Raw genomic sequence first — 16,951 nt, 5'->3', positions numbered from 1 at the left:
CACATGCCCACACTTAACTTTTTCAGGGGGTTGGGAAATGTAATCCTACCGCGTACCTAGAAGGTGCAGAGGTAGAAATATTTAATGAAAAGTATTAACAGCTAACCAAAATAAATACCCAAGAGAAGAGGTGCTGGGTCATAGCATATGCATTTACTTAATTTGACTAAGTAGTGGCTAGTCTGAGCTCTTTTTGAGGTTGTGCCAGCTCACATTCCGACCTGTAGTACCTCAGTGTTCCTATATCCTATGTCACTGCCTTGGGGCTTTCAGCCAAGCTTTTTTCTGTTTCAAAGTGGTATCTCATTATTTTGTTTGGTTTCCTAAATTTAGAGGACTTTGTTTTGAATATTTTCAAAGTTACAAAGAAGTAGAAGGAATGGTCTGATAAATATTAGTATACTTTTTACCTAGATTCACCAATTGTTTTATTTATCTTTATAGAAACATAAAAGAGAGATGGTATCATTATGAGCACTTATGTCATCGTATAATGGGGAAAAGTTTCCCGAAATTTGGTCAGTGAGAACCTTTATGTCTTTTTGACATGTCCTTATCAACATACAACTTCTTTCTTACATTCTTCTAAAATAAGATAGTTCAGAAGCTGGGTGTGGTGGTGCACACTTACAGTCCCAGCACTTGGGAGGCTGAGGCAAGAGGATTGCTATGAGTTCGAGACCAGCCTTGGCTACATAGTGAGTTCAATTCTACCCTAAACTACATAGTGAGACACTATCTCCAGAAAACCAAATAAAAGATCAGTAAAAAAAAAAAAAAAATAGTTCAGGTTCACTTTGTAATGTCCTTGTCCCATACCTGAAATCAATAATTTTTTTCTAAGAAGTCCAACTTTTGGTGGGGAATACAATTTACAGACCAAAATCTGGACACTGGATGAACTACTGGCATGTTATTTCTCCTGAGTCCTTTTACTGGATAATGTTAGCTAATATCTGGCCATATGTTTTATATCATGAGATCACACTGATAATCTAATACCAACTAAACACCAGAGGGATCTTTTCATCTTTTGTATATTCTTCCCTATAGGGAGAATCCTAGTTCCAAACAATTCTAATATACTGCCTTTATCCTATAATAAATAAAAAAGAATTTTGGAATCACACTAATATTTCTACCAACAGCATACTAAACAGAAGTGAAGATTTTTGTCTTTATTGGTACAATTTTATTTTTAAATATATGAACCATTAATACAGCTTAAAAGTCATTTTCCTTTCTGTTTCCTATCCCGTTTTCACTTACCCTGATACTAATGAATTATAGGGGTTTTTTTCCTTTTTTTTTTTTAATGAACATGCTTTCTTCTCATTCTTTCTTACAAAAAAGTAGGGCATACTGTAGGATCTTTTGCACTTTGTCCTTATACCTAAATTTCCTGGAAATCATTAAATATCAATTGTGGAGATACTAATTTTTTAAAATACATACCCTTACTGTGCAGATAAATCATAGTTTATTCAATGAGACTCTTACACATGTGGGGATTCCAGTAGTTGTTTCCAAAATTGTTCTAGGCTGGGTGTGGTGGCACAGGCCTGTAATTCCAGCACTCAGGAGGCTGAGTTAGGAGAATCGCCATGAGTTCAAGGCTAGCCTGCGCTACATAGTCAGTTCAAGGCCAATGTGGACTACATAGTGAGACCTTATCTCAAAACAACAACAAAAACCAAAACTATGCTGTTATACAATTCATTAAACTATGTACATTTTCCACCATATTACTGAAAGCATATTTTATGAATAAATTTCTAGAGTGGAATTGTTGCATCAAAAAATAAACATAGCTGGGTATAATGGCTATACACCTATAATCCCAGCACTCTGGGATACTGAGGCAGATCACAAGTTCAAGCCTAACCTGGGCAATTTAACATGATGCTCTCTCAAAATAAATCAAAGGCTTGGAATGCAACTCAGTGTGAAGGCCCTGAGTTCAGTCCCCAGTACCACACAACCTTGCACACAGTATCTGTGTGTTTTATTAAATACACCAAGTTTCTATTCTTTGGGATTGTACCATTTTGTATCCCCCACTAGCAGTGTCTGTGAATGTGTGTCTGTTTCTCTTACAGTCTATCTGATAATATGTTATCAAGCTTTTGAAATTTTGCTAGTATAGCCAGGCATGGTGGTATACACCTGTAGTCTCAACACTCAGGAGGCTGAGGCAGGAGAATCACTGTTCAAGGCCAGTTGGGGCTATATAGTGAGTTCAAGACTAAAACTACATAGCAGGACCCGTCTCAAAAAGAAAAAATCATTTATATGAAATTTTGCTAGTATAATAGGTAAAACATATCCAAGTATGGATTTTTTTATTTCTGTATCTTTTTCCAAGATCTATCTAGTTGTTCCCAGTACAACTTATTAAAAACTCTATCTTGGTTACTTTCTCATTGCTGGGACAAAATACCTGATACCCACAAGCTAAAGGAGAAAAGGTTGATTTTAGCTGTTTGTAGAGGTTTCATTCCATAGTCAGCTGGCTCCAAGGCAAAGCAGCATGGCAGAGGAGAAATAGTCCATAGCATGGCAGGCAAGAGTTAGGATGCAGCAGCAGCAGTGAGACACCCTTTCTTCTTTCCTTTTATATTCCTTTATATTTCCATTTAGATATCATCAGAGCTATAAGCCTATTGTTTGGTGCCACTCACACTCAGAATGGGGCATCTGTTTTCATTAAATCCATTCAGCTACCAATGCTAAACCAATCTGTATTAAACCAATCAGGCCACTAATCTCGTTATCACACACTCATGACCCAGTACTTCCCCAAAGCCTCACTTATGAGCACATGAAGTTTTGCAGGGACATCTAGATGCAAGCCATAACACTTATCTTTTCTCTAGAATTGAAAAGCCATCTTTATCATATATAGTATTTCTGTATGTATTTGAAACTACTTCTGGATTTTTTTTTTTTTTTTTGGTCAGTGCTGGGGATTGAACCCAGTGCATCATGCATGCTTAGGCAAGCTCTGTATGCTGAGTACGTGTAGATTTTCTATTCTGTTTCACTGATATGTCTGTTCATGTGCCATAGCATACTACTTTTAATTACAGAGACTTTCTTATTGTGTTAGTATCTAGTAGGGCTGCTAGCCCTCCTCAATTTTTTTACTTTCAGGATTTTTCATAACTATAGTTGTACATTTATTTTTCCATGTAAGCTTAAGCTTTATTATTTCTAGAGAGAAAAACTCTGATATTTTTGTCTGAGTCACACTGAATGTATTTATTCATATATATATTATATATATAATATATATATAATATATATAATATATACACACACATATATATTTATTCATGCGTATGTATTTATGGGTGTCTTTCCACTCATTCAAGTCTGCTTTTGTGTCTTTCAGAAGTGTTTTAATGTTTAGATTTTGTGTTTTCTTGTTACTTGATGACTTAAGATTGAGCCTTTTTTGTTGTAAGAGAAGTTTTTATTCTTGATTTTTATGTAATTTTTATACCCTACTACCTTATTGAATTGATTCTTTTAGGTTTTTTACAAGTATACTTTCATTTAATCTGCAAATATCTTTTCATCACTCCTTTGGTTTTCCCTTATCTGCATTGGCTAATGTCTTTAGTAGAGTGTTAATAATGGGCATAATATGTTTCTCTGTTTTACAGAAGAGACTGTAGAACCTTAGAGTTTAGTGACTTCAGACCACAGGCTAGCTGGGCACATACCTGTAATTCCAGCATACTGTGAGGCCAGAGGATCACAAATTCCAGCCCAGCCTTGGCAACTTAATGAAACCGTATCTCAAAATAAAATATAAAACAAGGGAGGCAGGGATATGCAACAGCCCCGGCTTCAATCCCTATGGCTGGAAAAAAATCACAAGTTAGTTAGGTGACACAGTCATGATTGATTCTCAGATCTGTTTGACTCCTAAACTTTCGTTCTTTTCAACCTGTCATGTTGCCTCTCAAGTCTTCACACATTTTTTAAAAGAAGACAAGACTTCTTGTAATTCCTAGCTATCCTCCATTCGTTTGGAGGAGAGCAATTTTATTATTTTGATCTAAGAGTTAACCTAGCAAGTGTGCCTCTTTTCTTGTTTGCTCTGGTTTTTTCTACAGATTAGGGAGAATTTTCCCCAGGCTTCTGAGTATCTGTCATCTTCTTGAATATATTTATTTATAAGAATTAGATGATTTAATATATTTCTTTGCTTACTGGACAGGAGCTCACTTTGGAAATGGAAGACCAACAGGAGAACCTAGATACTCTTGAGCATCTGGTCACTGCACTGGGCTCTTGTGGCTTTGCACTGGACTTGTCCCAACACCAGAACAAGGTACAGAATCTCAAAAAGGACTTCACAGAGCTTCAGAAGACAGTTCAAGAAAGGTGAGTTTTCACCTGTTTTGGTCATTGTTAAGGAATTGGTGTTTTGGAGCGGGGGAGGGAGGTTCTTACTTTAGGATGAATAATCTTTTTCTTCCTCATAAAGGAGGCATCCATAATTCTGCTACTGTCATGGGAGCCTAATGTACTTGAAGCCCTGAGTCTGGGGTAGGGAAAGATGCCGCTTTTACCCAAAGTTACCCAATCCATTTGATATTTAGTAGTTTTTGTGTTGCTAACCAGTGAATTCCTTCTCAGTAATGGAGCTGAGTTCCTTCTACCCTTTCTGGCCAAAAGCCCAGGTTTTCTGAAGAAATAGAACAAATTTAGGGCAGCAAGTAGGATTGTGGCAGAATTTGAAATAAACAAAAATTAGAGGAGACTTGCTGGACATAATTAGGGGATATATTTGCATTCCACTTGCTTGTTCAGATCACTTTAATTGCTGTTTTAGAATAGTACAAATTTTTCTTTCAAGACACACCAGGGAATATGTGATTTCCCATTAAAAAAAACCTCACCTGAGTTTGAGTATGAATAAGATTTTATCTTGGTTTGCCATAAATAAAATCTTAATTTAGCAGATGGCTGCCTTAATAGCTAGAGGAAAACAGTCACTCAAACCAACACTTAGCAGCAGGTTATTAAGTAGAGAGTTTGAAGACAAAGGCCACTAAGGCTTGTTTTTCTTGCCGTTTAGTGAACCAAAATCTGTGAGTTAACATCTGACTGACAGACATGGCCATTTTCAAACTTTCTCCTCGATTTATTTTACTCTTGGATATGCTTTACCATAGGGCTAACCACCTAACTTCTCTGAGCCTCAGATTCAGCATCTGAGTTAGGACTTGAAAGAGTCAAATACCTAAAATGTAGCAGAGCTGGAATTGAGATCCAAAGCATGCATTCTTTCCATTGTATCATAGTACCTAAATAGCAGGCTCCCTTTAGTTTTTCTCCCTTTCACTTTAGCCTAGAGTAAGATTGAAGACTCCTTTCTCCAGAAATGTCCAAACAAGGGCAACAGATTCCTGAGTTTGATGCTTCTCCTACATTATATGTGGTTGTTCAGCCGAACTTGCTATGGAACAGATTATGGGAAGGAAGGGCCCTATTAGGAAACCAATGCCTGAAGTCCCAGAATGAACCTAGTTCCACCTCAGATTGATTTTACAAAACTTAATCTAACAAGTAACAAAACTTCTTTGTTGACAGAGGGAAAGATGCATCATCTTGCCAGGAGCAGTTAAATGAGTTCCGGAAGCTGATTCGGACTTTCCAAAAATGGCTGAGAGAAACTGAAGGAAATATTCCACCCTCAGAGACTTTCATGAGTGCTAAAGAGCTGGAAAAGCAGATTGAGCACCTGAAGGTAGGTAAACAAAAGTGCTCCAGTATTCTGGGTAAACAGTAGTTTGGAAGCTTGTACCAATTCATCTCCAGCTACTGAGTAGAGGTAGTATAAGAAATCCAAGATGAAGGAAAAAAAAGAAGAAATCCAAGATGGCCAGGGATTTAGCTCAGTGATGTTGCACCTGCCTGGCAAGCACCAAGTCCTGAGTTCGATCCCCGGTACCAAAAAAAAAAGAAGAATCCCAGATACCCATTTGCATTAGAAATTTCTCCATTCTCTTCATGTGATTCCCACCTAGCCCTCTCTACCCAGCACTGAGCACTACAACATCTATTTAAAAATCAAAATCAAGCCAGACATGATGGCACATGCCTGTAATCCCAGCACTCAGGAGGCTGAGGCAGGAGGACTGTTACAAGGTCCAGGCCAGCATGGACTATATAGTGAGTTCAAGACCAGCCAAAACTACATAGAGACCCTGTATCAAAAAAATAAATAAAATAAAATCATCTGGGAAGAAAATCTATGAAGTTTCAGCTATTTATTGAATGCCTTTCATGCTGTGATGGGTAATGGAAAAGACATCATTAAAAAAGAATGGTCTTGGGGTGGGGATTTAGCTCAGTGGTTCCCCCACCTGCCTTGAAAGCACAAGGTCCCAAGTTCGATCCCTGGTACCAAAAAAAAAAAAAGAAAAGAAAAGAAAAAAAGAATGGTCTTTGATCCCCAGTACCAAAAAATAAACCCCCCCAAAATAAGTAAGTAAGTAAATAAATAAATAAGAACGGTCGAAGTCCAGTCTTTAAGAAGCTTACACTCTTATTGTGTACTTGAGCATTAAACCAAATATCCTTGATCAAGTAACCAGACATATCATCAGAAAATTAAGGAGAAAAGAACTAGCAATACTGTGGCTACTAAAGAAATCAGAATAACATGGTTGGAAGATACCTTCAAGAATGCAGTTAGTCTTCCTCTCATCCCCTGCAGAACTCTTTTTTTATCATCTTTGATTCACAGTCAACCACCCTCTGCCTGTACCTGTGACATCTTTTCTTTTTTGTTGAAATAAGCCACATCTGCCTCTAATGAACACTTATGTATTTGTCTTTATTTTCTCAGAAAAGCAGGCTTTATCTTGAGCAGATAAAAGAAGAGTTTATTTATTGTCACAAAGCAAGTGCCAGGCACATTTATTGTTACAATTCCCTAAGAAAGAGGTTCCCAACTTTCTTGCTTTACACTGCCCTTAGTGTTTATTGCTTTTCATTTTTTGTGGGTTTTTATTTTTGACAGGGTTAAATTGGTTCAACAGTCTAATACATGTTAAATGAAATAAATTGATAATTATGTTGGAACTCATTAATGAATTTCAATCACATCTGTGTTAATCAAGGTTCTCCAGAAAAACAGATCAGTAGAATATATACAGAGCCTGCCAAAAAAATGTATACACACTCCAGGAAAAGAAAAGCTTATATCAATATTTTAATGTTAAATTTTTTTTTTTTGGGTACCAGGGATCAAACTCAGGACCTTGCGCTTGTGAGGCAGGCAGCGGAACCACTGAGCTAAATCCCCGGCCCTTAATATTAAATTTATTGAATGCCAATGAGGTAGTATGGTTTTGAAGAAGAAAAAACTGCTTTCTGACTGATTGCCTTGACGAAAAAAGAACCTATTTTTGTGCATCCTTTACCAATCATGCCACACAAGCGTTTATTTTTAGTACATTTTATTTTTTCATAAAATTGCTAATGCCAAAGCTTTGTATTAAAAGAAATAAATAATTTTTTTAAATATTAAATTTATTAAGACATCATGAGATTAGTACAAGTTGCCTTTGACCTCTACAATTATAAGAGGTGCTTGTAGTGGATCATTAGCTTCTAGACATTTATTATTTTTTCTTTTCCTGAAGTATGAATACATTTTTTGGGGGGCTCTCTCTATACATTTTGGAATACATATTTGCATTAATATTTATATATACGTACACACATGTTATAAAGATTGGCTCATGCAATTATAGAGGCTGCCCTTAGTGTTTCATGAAGTTTTTTGTGGTACTTCAAGGTCCCACCCCTCCAAAAACACCTTCAAAGCAACCTAATAATTCCACATGCTCACAACTTAATAATAGTTGTTCACATGGTGTCCAACAGATGTATTTCCTTCAAGTCCATATATAATTTTGAGACTGGCCCTTAAGAATCAAGAGTGATTACAGTAAGTCCCTGATTTAATGAACATTCGAGTTGTGAACTTGCAGATATGAACTGATCTTGCATTACAAACATCATAGATGTGAACAAATCTTGGAAGTGGCTCATGTGTCTGTCACTTGTCACAGTTGTGCTGCTGTATGCTTACTGTACAGTGTGATAGTGTACAGAAGTACAGTACAGTCAGACTTAATATACTTGTGTGTATGTTTGATTTTCTTATGCTTTACATTGTGTATTTGTGTCAAAGGTGGGTCCACCACCTGCCTTGGAAGTACAAGGTTCCCAAGTTCAATCCCTGGTACCAAAAAGAAAGAAAAAAAAAGTTCACCATATTTTTGTAATAACATTTATCATATTATAATGCAATTGGTAATCTGACCACTTGGTTCTACAAACTGTCATAATCCTATCTTGTATCCCAGTGCTTGACATAATGCCTGATCTGTAGTAAATGAGAGGCCAGGTATGCCCTTGCACACCTGTAATCCAGCCACTTGAGAGGTTGAGGGCAGGAGACTTGCAAATTTGAGCTTAGTCGGGGCAAGTCAGTAAATCCCTCTCCTCAAAATAAAAGAGTAGAAAGAGCTGGAGCTGTAGCTCAGTGGCAGAGCACTTACCTAGCACATGTGAGGCCCTGGGTTCAGTTGCCACTACCACCTACAAAAAGAAATAAGTGATGAATGAACAAATGATCAAAATATCCTAAAAATTTTAGGTTCTGTTCTTTCATTCCTTGACTGGCTATATCAGGATTACACAGTGGCTAAATATAGAGCATGGTCTCTTAAATGCTTGTCAAAACTTTGGGTAATTTATATAGAACAGTTGTCCTCCTTATGAGGAAAAGTCCCCCAGGTGTTAAATTTAGCTATTTTGTCCTTTAAAACAGGGTCTCCTAGATGACTGGACAAGTAAAGGAACACTAGTAGAAGAAATCAATCACAAAGGCACGTCTTTAGAAAATCTCATCACGGAGATCACAGCACCTGATTCCCCAGCCAAGACAGGTGAGTAGGCTCTTCAAAATGTAGCGGATAAATGTCACTCTTTGCTTTTGGCCTTGGGAGATGCCTTTTTATTTAAAGTCAAAATCAAGCTTGGCTATAAAAACGGGGGCCACAAAGCAGTCTTCCTCTCAGCCTGATCTCTTTTCCTGTTTGCTACACAACATTGTTCCATTTGGTCCATTTGGCCCAGTTAGAACTGTCAAATGAACAGAGAAGAGTTTAAAATAGGATTTTCATCTTGTGACACTTTGATGTGTGAACAGGATAGATATGCATCATCTTTAGTCTTGGGTCAGCCTTGGGTGCATATGAGTGTGAGATCTAAGGGAAAGCTAGGTGTTGAGAGTCAGCATTGGTACAACAGAGACTGGTGCAGTTCTTCAAATCAGACACAAGGATTGTGCCCAGATGTGAGAATAATTTTTGGCTGTAAGTTAAATCTTTCAGGCAAAATCTGATATGATTTCACAGTCACTTGCTAGTTGTTAATCGGAAACCATAAGTTTTTTGGTTTTTTGGGGGTTTTTTGGTACCAGGGATTGAACTCAGGACCTTGTACTTGAGAGACAGGCAGCGGAACCACTGAGCTAAATCCCTGGCCCATCCATAGGTTTTATTAGCAGACTATGATATTATACTTTTGTAGTCACTTAAATACTTAAGGAAAAGTTGACTTTCTTTTTTCCTGGTGATAACAGCTACTTTTCTTTAAAACTCTAAAAGTTAGGGCTGGGGATTTGGCTCAGTGGTTCCGCCGCCTGCCTCTCAAGTGTAAGGTCCCGAGTTCAATCTCTAGTACCAAAAAAAAAAACTCTAAAAGTTAAAGATTTCTTGGAACTATCCAAAAGTAACAACACTTTAGAAAACAGATGATTTGTATACTCTAATACATAAACCTCTAAGTTCAGTGAAGTATTAGTGTGATTAGATCAGAAAACTGTACACTTTTTCTGTGAAGTACCAGATAAATATTTTAGGTTTGCAGACCATACTGTTTCTGTCATAATTATGTACCCCTGCCACTGGCACAAAAGCAGCCACAGAGAGTATATAAATGAATAGGTGTAGCTATGTCCCGAATAACTTTGTTTGCAAGAACAGATGAAGGGCCTGGTTTGTTTGGTTTGGTTTTTTCTGTTTGTTTGCTTTCAGTTTTTTGAGACAAATTCTTACTATGTAGCTCAGGCCCATCTTCAACTCACTATGTATCCCAGGCTGGCCTTGAACTCACAGCAATCTTCTTGCTTAAGCCCCCCAAGTGATGGGATTACAGGTGTGCACCACCATGCCTGGCTGAAGGGCCAGGTTTGACTGGTAGACTATGGTTTGATGATTCCTGGTTTAGATCAGTCATTTTTGATGCCTTTTAAAGCACTGTAGTCATGTTTTTTATCATTTTGCTTAATACACTGTAGTTATTTTTCTTTGAACAATAGTATACAGGGATGTTCATGTACAAGTTAGAATATTATGTCATACTGGTGAGGGCCAGGGGTTTAGCTCAGTGGTTCTGCCACCTGCCTTGAAAGTGCAAGGTCCCAAGTTCAATCCCTGGTATCCAAAAAAAAAAAATACTGGTGAATAGCTGAAAAAAGAAGTTTAAATACACATGTAGAGCTATCAGGAGCTGCTTATTCTCCCACAAAAAGCTACATAAACTGGTTGAAGGTAGTAGGTTAAGATAGGACCTTCACCACAATTGAACATGTTTTGTTGCCATTTCTTAATAGTTAGAAATTTATCCAAATATTAACTCTAAACCAAACATTTACAGAATCCCTAAAGCACTTCCAGGTGCTTTTAAAATTAGTGAGAAAAATCACCACCTTGAGTTCTTTCATTATTCTCTTCCAACACTGAAAAACTGAACATTCCAATTCATTACATTTGTATAGCTTTTTTGTTTCATGAAGTACTTTTCATGTACATCATCTTATGCCCTCTTTGCAATAATCCTGTGAGAGTTACAAAAGAGACAATAATGTCTTCTTATCCTAGAGAGTAAACCAAATGCTGACCATAGACTAAGGCTTACATACTGAGTTCGTGACAGTCTTGGCTAGAACTTTCTTCTAATTACTAATCCAGTTTTATTTTTCCTGGTTATCACCACATTACAATGGAAAATAATTTTTCTGTTTCATCTGGTTTTTAATTGAAAATACAATAACATTGAGATTTCAGTCTTATAATCACCACCCTAACAAGTAGTTTTTAATTTAACCTTGTACATGACTTTTGTGTAGTGTAATCAGTGTACATAGGAGTTTTATTCTTTATTCTTTTTTTCTTCAATATAGAGATCAAACCTATGGCTTCATGTATGCTAGGCAAGCATTTTACCCCTGAGCTGTACCCCCTTTTAATGTAATACTATATTGTGCATATTCCCCAGATTTCTGCATAATCTTTATAATTTTGTGACATGGTTTTTACTGAACTTGGAAGTTCTTCTGAAATACAAGGGATCAACTTGAGAATATAGGTGAAATTAATATAATTAGAACCAAAGGCCCAAAGCAGAATTTATGAGAATGCTTATGAGCCAGATTTATTAACGTTTAAAATTTCTTTTTTTTCTGTGTGGGGTAAGGAGAACTAGAATAGGTCAGGAAAGGAAAAACATAATCTTCCTTTAGGAACAATATGATAAGAGCTAATTTTTATGTCTTTATTAAATAGATACTGCTTTTTACGTTCTTAATTGTACTTACTAAACCAGACATGGTGGCACATGCCAGTAATCCCAGCACTGGGGAGGCTGAGGCAGGAGGATTGCTGTGAGTTCCAGGCCAGCCTGGCCTGCATAGTGAGTTCAAGCCCAGGCTGAACTACGTAGCAAGACCTTGTCTCACAAAATTAAAAAAAAAAAAAAGTTAATTGTACTTACTGTTCACTTTTATTACAATAAAGGACATTGATATTAAAGGTGAATTTTTTTGGCTTTATTATAAATCCTCACTCCAAAAAAGACTCAATAATTTTAATAGTACTTCATAAAATTAGAGAAGGGTCCAGAGAATTCTAGTTGGAGAGTTAAGAATTTAATTTCCTTTAGAAAAGATTAAGAATCATTATTGCTGAAGAAACACCTCAAGTGACATTTTGTTGGCTGGCAGCTAAAATGATTTGTCTCTTTCCGTTAGTATGTTGTCTTGTGCTGTGTGAATTTCCTAATACCCAAGCTTAAAGTGAGTGTCTAAGAACAAATGCAGTGCCTGTATGTATTCCTAACATGTTGGTCTTGCCCTGTTTGTCTCTCTGTCCTTATGCTCAGGTTCCATACTGCCCTCTGTAGGAAGCTCTGTAGGCAGTGTAAACGGATACCACACCTGCAAAGGTGAGAATGCCATTTCAACAGTGCCTCTTTGTTGGGTGTGTTAGGACAATGTTCTCGTTTGCATCTCTGTGTTTTCCAATATGTGTGGAGGAACTGCTGCTGCCAGGAGGGGTGTGAGGGCAAAAGTCTGGGGAGGAGCAACTGTGATGCTGCTCTGCTTGCTGGCTATGGGCTAAATAGGTTGGCAGTCCCAGATCTGACGGTACTGAGGGAAAATACTAGCTCACCAGATAAGACCAATAGGGAGAGACCTTGAGGAAAAAAAAAGGAATCTTTAAATTATACAGAAGTGGGCTAGGGATTTAGCTCAGTGGTGCTATATCTGCTTTGCACATGCAAGGTCCTGAGTTCGATTCTCAGAAAAAATATAAAATAAAAAATAAATTATAAAGAAGCTATTCTTGAGCCGAGAATTTAGCTCAGTGGTTCCAGCGCCTGCCTCGCAAGCACAAGGTCCTGAGTTCGATCCCTGGTACCAAAAAAAAAAAAGAAGCTATTCTAGAGGTAATCTAGGGACGCTCTCAACTTCCCAGAGTGACTTCTTTGTAGCTGTGAGAAAAGAGAGCAGAAAAATGCTGCAAGTCCATTAACCCTGATAGTATGCTATGGTTGACTTCTTATTGTGCTCCCCTTACTTTTGCTGTTCCCACTCTTTTTGAGCATCTTACGGTATACTCTAGAGTTGTGTAATGCCTAAACCAGAAAGCAGATTGAGAGCTCTTTTGCTTTTCATAAACAAAAACTTGTATGTGGTTTAGGAGGAAGATAATCACTAGTTAACTAAAGGAGTAGGACAGATGCTTAATCCTGACAAGAAGTTCCAGAGTGAGAAGCCACAGGGAGCACTTTTCCCAATCTGATTTCTGTGTCTGTGATACTAGATCTGACGGAGATCCAGTGTGACATGTCAGATGTAAATGTGAAGTACGAGAAACTGGGGGGTGTACTTCAAGATCGGCAGGAAAGCCGTCAGGCTATCCTCAGCAGAATGGAGGAAGTTCAGGAGGAGGCAAGCTCAGTGCTGCAGTGGCTAGAATCAAAAGAGGAAGTCCTGAAAGCCATGGATGCCACTTTGTCTCCAACCAAGACAGAAACAGTGAAAGCCCAAGCTGAATCTAACAAGGTACTGTGTTTATATTAGCTATTTCAACACTAAAAGGAATGACTGCTACACCAGTGTTCCTGCCCTAGGCAAGGAATCTAAGAGTGAGATATGGCCAGCTGTCTAGGCTGTGATGAGAGTGTATATCGCTTCCAAATGTTTAACGCGCCTTAACTTTCCTGCAGGATTTTCTTACCTATGAAATGAGAAATTGTTGTAAGTCAGGTTCAGAAACAAAACCTGATATGTTTGCAGAAAGAGAATAGACACCCCCAGATTTACCAGTTCTTTGAGAATGAGATCTCATTTGCTGTATGATGTTACATGAGAGCCTTCTCATCAAAGCATCTTTTCTATTCTTGGAGGGACCTAAAACACTAATTATACTTCATTCTTTTTTTGTGTGATTTTTTTTTTTTTTGGTACCAGGGATCAAACTCGGGTCCTTGCGCTTGTGAGGCAAGCAGCAGAACCACTAAGCCAAATCCCCAGCCCCTAATACTTCATTCTTAAGACTAACGTAGGGGCAAGGAAAAATGTCAGAAGATGTAAAACCATAGAAGATCCTGTAAGAAATTTTCTCCAAAAGTTCTAATATTCCAGTTGAGCATTGGGACTGGGGATTTAGCTCAGTGGTTCTGCCACCTGCCTTGAAAACACAAGGTCCCGAGTTCAATCCCCAGTACCAAAAACAAACAAACAAACAAATTGAGCATAGTTGACCGTAGCATGTTATGTGCTCCAACTACCAAAACATTGCCATCATCATATAGTGTATAAGGGAATGCAAATTCCTACTTATTAGGTTCAGTTGATGGATTGACTTATTTTTATTTTCTTTTTTTCTTTTTTATTTTTTGGGGGGTACCAGGGATTGAACTCGGGACCTTGCACTTGCGAGACAGGCGGCGGAACCACTGAGCTAAATCCCTGGGCCTATTTTTTAACCTTTATTGAGACAAGATCTCTCTGTATAGTTCAGGCTGACCTTGAACTCTATGTAGTCTAGGTTGTCTTTGAACTTGTGGCAATCCTACCTCAGCCTCCCAAGTGCTGGGATTACAGGGTGCACCACCACACCTGGCTAGACTTTCATTTTAAAGTAAATATTGAAGCAGAAAGGTTAACTACCTTAAAATCACAAAATAAGTCATGGATAGAATCAGAGCATATCCTATAGTTACTAATCAGTCTTCCAGTCATTTCATACACACACACACACACGCACACACACACAATACACACACAGATGACTTTTTATTTCCTGCTCTGAAGCTCATGGCATGCCTGATGTTTTTTCTCATAGGCCTTCCTGGCTGAATTGGAACAGAATTCTCCAAAAATCCAAAAAGTAAAGGAAGCCTTGGCTGGATTCCTTATGACATATCCCAATTCACAAGAAGCAGAACACTGGAAGAAAATGCAAGAGGAGCTCAGTAAGTTGTCACAGGAGTATTTCATGTTCACTTAAACTGCTTGTCTCCAAAACAAATAGAGAATTTGAGCATATCTTATAAAATAGGAATTAAGTTCAGTTAAATTTTGTAACTAAGGAAGAGATCCATATAGGGCCATAGAGGGAGCCTGAATAAGGAAAATTTTTAGAAACTTGGAGTAAGAAGTCTAGCTTTCTAGAGCAAGCCAAACAGAGTTGACTCTGATCAAAAACTAAAGAAAGCATTGATGATAAAAGTGAAAATGGAAGATAACCTAAATATTCAACAAAGGGGTTAGGAAAAACTATGCGTAAGAAATATAGGTAAATATTTATTAGTATGAAAAAATTTATCAGCATGAATAATACAGTAAATTTTAAATAGGCTACTTTTATAATATATGTAGCACATTTTACATGCTCTCTACATGTTTGTGTGTGTGTGTGTGTTTGGTTTTGTGCAGTTTTATCATGTGCAGTTCCATGTTACCACCATTCTAATGAAGATACAGAATGTTTTGCATTACTTTAGTTAAAACTTTTTAAAAGCTATTTTTAATTTTAAACAAATGTTAAATAATGTTTCTGGGTCATTTCCTGTAGCATGTGAAGAATATAATTTAGAGACAAAGCCAGTTGTTGCTGAGAGTAAAGGAACTGCATTCTCTCATTTCCTCCATACAGACTCCCGATGGGAAAGAGCCACTGAGGTGACTGTGGCCCGGCAAAAGCAGCTAGAAGAATCTGCAAGCCATCTGGCTGGCTTCCAGGTGGCAGAATCCCAGCTCCGACCCTGGCTGATGGAGAAGGAGCTGATGATGGGAGTGCTGGGGCCCCTGTCTATTGACCCCAACATGTTGAATGCACAAAAGCAGCAGGTCCAGGTGAGCATTAGTGCTTAACACTTAGAGCAAAGAAATTGGGGTCACGTGGACCTGGATTTGAATGCTGCTCACAGCAAGTAGATTTCATATGACCCTGGGTGAATCTTTTAATTTCTCAAAGTCTCATTTTACTTAGTTTTAATGAAATGTTTATCATGATGCCTGTCATACCAAACAGCCAATAACTCTGTTATCATTAACAGACAACAAGATGAGTGAATATGACAAAGGAAATATTTTTCTGACTAAATTATAGAATCATAGTGAATTTTAATCCCCAGTAGTACTGACCCATGTTACTTGACATAGTATCTTATGTGTGCTGGCATTAGATTTTCTGTTGGCCAGACCACAAAAAATAAAAAAGTGTATTTAATCACCTAACGTCATAGAAATTTAGATTGGTCAAAAGTATGACACTTCCAGAGTCAGGCATAGTGGTACACACCTGTAATCTTACTAGTTAGAAGGCTGAAGGAGGAGGATTACTGGAGAGGCTAGTCAGGTCTGCATAGTGAGATCCTGTCTCAAAAAGAAAAAAAAGCTTAAAAATAATGATGTCACTTCCAGTGACATAGCCCTACCTAGAATCTTTTCCATGTTCTACTTCATTCCCAAACCTATTCCATTTCTTCTCTCCTCTCATCAGGCCTCCTAAGTTAAAACCTAAGAGTAATTTTTTGGTACCAAGGATCGAACTCAGGTCCTTGCCCTTGCCATGCTAGCTCAGTGCCACTGAGCTACATCCTCAGCCTAAGAGTAATTTTTGAAGGAACCCTTTCAACCCCTGTAGTCACATAATTATAGAGCTCTTTTAGTTAAAAACATTTTTCTGAGCTGGTCATGGTGGCACATGCCTATAATCCCAGCACTTGGTAGGCTAAGGCAGGAAGATCTCCATGCGTTCAAGGCCAAGCCTGCCTCACAAGTGCAAGGTCCTGAGTTCCATCTCCGGTACCGAAAAAAAACAAAAACAAAAATAAAAACAAGGGCTCACTTCAGTAGCACATGTACTAAAAAATTAAAAACCAAAAAAATCTTCTGAGCCCGTGATTTTCAAACTTTTTGGTCTAAAAACAGTCTTTTAATCTTAAAAATTATTGAGGACAGGCCAGGGATTTAGCTCAGTGGTTTCACTGCCTGCCTCGCAGGCGCAAGGACCCAAGTTCAATCCCCGATACCAAAAAAAAAAAAAAAATTTATTGAGGA

The 16,951-nt window shown here is 37.8% G+C and overlaps 1 protein-coding gene across 33 annotated transcripts in view; it reads left to right on the top strand.

Moving 5' to 3' along the window:
* The window catches only part of Macf1 (microtubule actin crosslinking factor 1), a 354,064-nt gene that overhangs the window by 237,725 nt on the left and 99,388 nt on the right, over window positions 1–16,951 (top strand). For 30 of the 33 annotated variants that reach the window (XM_087215007.1, XM_087215005.1, XM_087214994.1 and 27 more), the window contains 7 exons: window positions 4,229–4,395; window positions 5,608–5,764; window positions 8,864–8,981; window positions 12,259–12,321; window positions 13,203–13,444; window positions 14,730–14,859; window positions 15,543–15,742. In XM_087215007.1, the coding sequence (XP_087071133.1) occupies window positions 4,229–4,395; window positions 5,608–5,764; window positions 8,864–8,981; window positions 12,259–12,321; window positions 13,203–13,444; window positions 14,730–14,859; window positions 15,543–15,742 (1,077 nt within the window). The remainder of the gene's footprint in view (window positions 1–4,228; window positions 4,396–5,607; window positions 5,765–8,863; window positions 8,982–12,258; window positions 12,322–13,202; window positions 13,445–14,729; window positions 14,860–15,542; window positions 15,743–16,951) is intronic. The other 3 variants (XM_087215006.1, XM_087215015.1, XM_087214982.1) reach the window with 1 other exon arrangement.

This window comes from Heterocephalus glaber, unplaced genomic scaffold, assembly GCF_053883595.1.
Source record: "Heterocephalus glaber isolate CG9 unplaced genomic scaffold, H.glaber_assembly_v1.0 deba00001452, whole genome shotgun sequence".
NCBI lineage: Eukaryota > Metazoa > Chordata > Mammalia > Rodentia > Bathyergidae > Heterocephalus > Heterocephalus glaber.
The sequence above is the reverse complement of the archived record's forward strand: the minus strand, read 5'-3'. Positions and strand labels throughout refer to the sequence as shown.